This window comes from Gymnodraco acuticeps, unplaced genomic scaffold (genome assembly GCF_902827175.1).
Source record: "Gymnodraco acuticeps unplaced genomic scaffold, fGymAcu1.1, whole genome shotgun sequence".
Lineage (NCBI taxonomy): Eukaryota > Metazoa > Chordata > Actinopteri > Perciformes > Bathydraconidae > Gymnodraco > Gymnodraco acuticeps.
Genome location: NW_022992088.1, coordinates 35,001 through 40,411, shown reverse-complemented (window position 1 = coordinate 40,411; position 5,411 = coordinate 35,001). Strand labels below are relative to the sequence as shown.

General features: G+C 41.0%; 1 protein-coding gene across 1 annotated transcript; it reads left to right on the top strand.

The window, feature by feature from the left end:
* aig1 (androgen-induced 1 (H. sapiens)) lies at positions 1–2,229 on the top strand (the record flags this gene model as incomplete). The annotated part of the gene is given in 3 exon segments (XM_034202643.1): positions 1–56; positions 548–559; positions 1,326–2,229. Coding segments are annotated over 3 exon segments (88 nt in total), but the record flags the coding sequence as incomplete, so codon positions are not given.
* Between the last annotated feature and the right edge of the window lie 3,182 nt (positions 2,230–5,411).

The following is a 5,411-nucleotide window of genomic DNA, read 5'->3' as shown; positions in this document are numbered from 1 at the left end:
TTTCTACACACTCGGAGAAATCCTCAACACCTACATCTGGGACCAGGCACACACAGGTACACACACACACCAACACACTCACCAACACACACTTTCACTCACTCACACACACACACTCACTCACTCACTCACTCACAGGTACACACACACCAACACACTCACCAACCCACACTTTCACTCACTCTCACACACACACACAAACACACCAACACACACAGGTATACACACACCAACACACTCACCAACAAACACTTTCACTCACTCACACACACACACACACACGCACACACACACACCACACACACACACACACACACACACAGGTACATTCTCGTGCAATGATACACACACACACACACCACACTCACACACACCATTTGAATGCATAACTTGCATGAATAGACACATACAAGAAACACACAAACAGACACACACACTCACACACACACACACACACACACACACACACACACACACACACACACACACACACACACCCTTTACTGTCCTCTGACTCCAGTTTCTTTCCTCTGTTTCTTTCTCTCAGGTAAAGTGAAAGGTGAGTGATCTCCTCCAGAGGACGAGATTTTGGACGACACTTTGATAGTGTTTGAAATTGTATTACTTCAGTTTTAAACTCTACAGTCTCTCTCTCTACAATTCACATTTTAGAGAGCGACGTATGTGTATAATCCATGTTTGTCATCAGCCAAATGTATTACTATTTATTTAAAGAACTTAAAGACTAAAGATATGATAAATATAAAATCTATATATGTCCTGGTGAAGCAGGTTATACAGTGCTGTCAACTCATCCTTTTAAGGCTTAAACTTTTGTTTTATGATATTCAAAAATGGTGCTTTTGAATGTATGAACTTATATGTTTACTTGCCAACACACACATACACACACACACACACACACACACACACACACACACACACACACACACACACACACACACACACACACACACACACACATACCATGTATACATCACTTCAGGGGACATTACATTGACTTACATGCATTTCCTGGAGACTTATCCTAACCTTAACCATAACCAACACATGCCTAACCCTAACCCTAACCAAGTCTTCACCCTAAAATTAATGACTCCCCTTATGGGGACCTCCAATTTGTCCCCATAAGGGAGGCGAGTCCCCACACGTGACTGTGTAAACAGATTTAGGTCCCCACAAGTATAGTAATGCTAGACCACACACACACACACACACACACACACACACACATACACACACACACACACACACACACACACACTCTAACTCAAGTTTCTTTCATCTCTGTTTCTTTCTCTCAGGTAAAGTGAAAGGTGAGTGATCTCCTCCAGAGGACGAGTCCCCCCCCATCAGGACAACACAAGGACAGAAAACAAGCGACCTCTCCAGAAGTGGAAGAAAAAATAAACATTTACCTTTGGACTGTAAACAACAACGACAACAACAACACCATAGAAGAAGACTGAACAAATAAACAGCAGCTAAATGTAAATAGATAAGAAGAAGAAGAAGAAGAAGGGAACGAAGGAAGACGCCACTTTTGTTTTATCATGTTTGTGTTTGTTAGTGGCTAAAACATCGTGACACACACACACACACACACACACACACACACACACACACACACACACACATGATAAACATTTACAGTACGTGTAATCTAGTTTTCTGGTATGAACTACTTTTAATTCCTCAGCTTCTATGAAACGACTGAATAATGTGTGAAATCGTCTTTATTATTATTATCTAATGAGACACACTAGATGTACTGAAGGAAGTTAATGTTGGTACAAAATCAATAAATCTGAGTGGAAACGTTTCCTGTCTTTTCGTGAAGTTTGGATCTCGAGTGCAATCTTAATCAAAAGGTAAAGAAGTTTGTGTGGAATTGAATTCGGACCCTTTCACTTAGTATAAATAAGTCTGAGTAAATACATCCACTATTAATATTTAACGCAGAGAAAACAGGAAATGTCTACACTCGAGAGGCAGAAAACCGCCTGTTTTTGCTGCAGAAAGGACCTAAATGATTATAAAAATCACGTAATATGTCCATACATTTTTCTAAAAGTGCTTCAATGTCTGGTTTTGTCGCCTAAAACCCCAAAGATATCCAATAAATAGGAAATATCCATATTTGAGAGGCAAAAAACACTATTCTTTTGTTGCAAAATGTTTATTAAAATCACGAAATTGTGCATCAAATGTTCTCCAAATCTTATAATGTCTTGTCCTGTCAGTCAAAAACACAGAGATATTCACTCAAATATCAAGTATGGGGGAAAGCAGGACATCTCCATGCTATAGGGGCTGAAAAGAGCTTTATTTGCTTTAAAAGGAACTGAAATGATAATAAAAGATTCATTTTTCAGTTAATTTGTGCAGCTCTAATGTCATTTTATAGCTCCTCAAATATGTCGTTCTCCTTTTCCTGTGTGTCATTGTTAACCCTGGCAAAACCTTAATGCATGAGCTCCAAAATACTTTCAAATATTTAAAGTTTCTCCATAATTACTCATCTTTAGTTGCCTTGCATAAAACAACTAAATCAGGGGTGGGGAACCTCCGGGCCGTATACGGACCGCGAGACCATTTGGTACGGCCCTCGAGGTAATTTATAAACACACGCAAAAAATTAAAGAAATCTAGACCGCAAAATAATTAAACAAACGAGTGCCTGGTTTTCCTGGCCAAGGTCAGGGTCCTTGAACACAACACGAGCCTAACGTGTCATCACGTGGTGTATCTCGTCTGGCAGGGGTCAGAGCCAGGTCTCTCTATATAGCTCTGGCAGGGGTGCAGTGCTGAAGGAGAGCACCAGAACGCCGCTCCGGCACTTCAGTCAATAGTATGAAGCTGTAGCGTCGGACTCGGAGGCTGCACTACACTACCGCACTCCCACGACCCTAGTTGTTTTGCGTATTGTGTTGTGTACTACTACTTACCATAGACTGTGTAAAGTAACATATTATATCTTATATTATTAATATATATATAAATAATTCTGATAAAATGTTATTCCAGCGTCAATAAACGAGTGTTAATCCCAGTGTGTTTAGTGTACAACATCACATGTCATTTCACCTTCAATTCACGGTTTTCAAAACGTTAGCCACATGCTAATGATAACCGGAAATGAAGAATCTTCAGAATAAAAGTGTTAAATTAATAGTTAGTGTGAACTTCCGGGTTTTTCAGAATAAAACTGCTTTAAATTAAAACCCTGTATTTAATTTAAATTACGTCATATCAACATTGAAACATTGAGGTTTGGGAGGGAGGAAGGAATATTAGGATTAGGTAAAAAGGTAGGGAGTGGTTAGGGTTAGGATGGGGGGAAGGGAAGGGTTAGATTGCGCACTGCATTGAGGGGCTTCAGGCGTTCATGTGAACGTGCTCCGTCGGACCTGTGTGTGCGGTTCTACAAGTGCAGTCCTGTAACTGCTGTCTCCGACTCTCCGACGCTGCAGCCTCATGCTACTCACTTCAGTACCCATAAGGAGCCGTACACATGCCGCAGTTTCTGCGTGGCTGTGTTTTAGTTGTAAGCCCAGTGGCGATCTGTCATACTGATCATACAGTCAATAACTTTGTTGTTATTAGCATCTGGTTAGCTAGCTATGCTAACAAATATAAGAAGCTTTTTCTCCAACCAGTGAGGTAAAGGCACATCTTTATATGATCATTATAGTTATACAAAAATAAGAGAATAAAGTAAACAGGTATAAAATACTATATGACAGTAAAAAAAAGAAATCTGTTTACAGTTCTGTTTCATATGGGTGTTGAGAGATGTATCCATAGATCTCTTAATGTTGCTCTCAGTGCACCAGATTGATGCTTTTAACTTCAACATTTTAAAAACAAATCTTCCCGGGGGAGCATGCCCCCGAACCCCCCTAGAGGAGGTTCGGGGAGCATACCCCCGGACCCCCCTAGGAGGTTAGGCCCCCCCCCCCCGACTTAAATCATGTTCACATGGATACTAAATACATTTGCACACATCTTGTGTCCATATCTTTCTGTTTTGGTGGTCATGCCACAACCGTGCACGTGCATGCATGCGCGAGTCATGGTGAGATATCTGGATTACGAGGTTGCTTTTTCTTTGCACAGCATGAAAGAAAGGCGAAATGAATGGGCTGTGATTTTAGTATTTTTAAGCAGAGGTCAATAATTTGTACGGCCCTCGCAGGATGTTGAAAAAATTGAAATGGCCCTCGAGAGAAAAAAGGTTCCCCACCCTAAACTAAAGAGTTTAAATTAAGTCTTTAAAATATCCCCAAAACTCCGGATTGCCACTGCAGTGACTTCAGGAAATTCAACTTATAAGTGAATCTAATATACACCTGAACATGAGCAGAATATGTCCTCTTTAAAGGTAGAAATGAAGAAGAAGAAGAAGAGATAGAAAATGGCTGCTTCATTCTGTTCAGCAGAAGGGAGGAGAAACATTCAAACCATTTCAGTTTCCTTTTCTTCTTCTTCTTCAGTCTGTAACACAGCACTTCCTGTCAACACACTCTGCTTCCTCTTTTAACACAAATCAAACGCCCCTCCTCTCTCCTCTCATGTTTGGAAACAATATGAAAATAAAGTTAATTTTCCCTGACAGTGTTGTTCCTGCGCCTCGACACGACGTGACATCTCCTATTACAGAGGATTCTTTGTAAGTGTTCGACAGTGTGTGTGTGTGTGTGTGTGTGTGTGTGTGTGTGTGTGTGTGTGTGTGTGTGTGTGTGTGTGTGTGTGTGTGTCTGTGTGTGTGTGTGTGTGTGTGTGTGTGTGTGTGTGTGTGTGTGTATGTGTGTGTGTGTGTTACTGTCAGATAGGAAAGGAGAGTCTGACACAACACCAAATGTGTGTGTAAATGTGTGTGTGTGTCTTACTGTCAGATAGGAAATGAGAGTCTAACAACACCAAATGTGTGTGTGTGTGTGTGTGTGTGTGTGTGTGTGTGTGTGTGTGTGTGTGTGTGTGTGTGTGTGTGTGTGTGTGTGTGTGTGTGTGTGTGTAAATGTGTGTGTGTGTCTTACTGTCAGATAGGCAATGAGAGTCTAACAACACCAAATGTGTGTGTGTGTGTGTGTGTGGTCTCTTCATTAACACGTCGGCTCCTCCGCTCTGAGGTGACACATTAGAACGTTCTGGAATATTCTGCCCTGCATTCATTAGCATAGATTTACATGCTAACGAGTAGAGAGGAGATGGAATAAAAACACTTTTTTTATTCAGGACGGATCTGTGATTTTAGATGTGTTTATGGGAAATGTATATGGTGAAACGTGGAAGGAAGGAAGGAAGGAAGGCAGGCAACACAGGAAGGAAGGAAGGAAGGAAGGAAGAGAGGGATAATTAAAGGGAGGAAGGAATGAAGGAAGGACTTG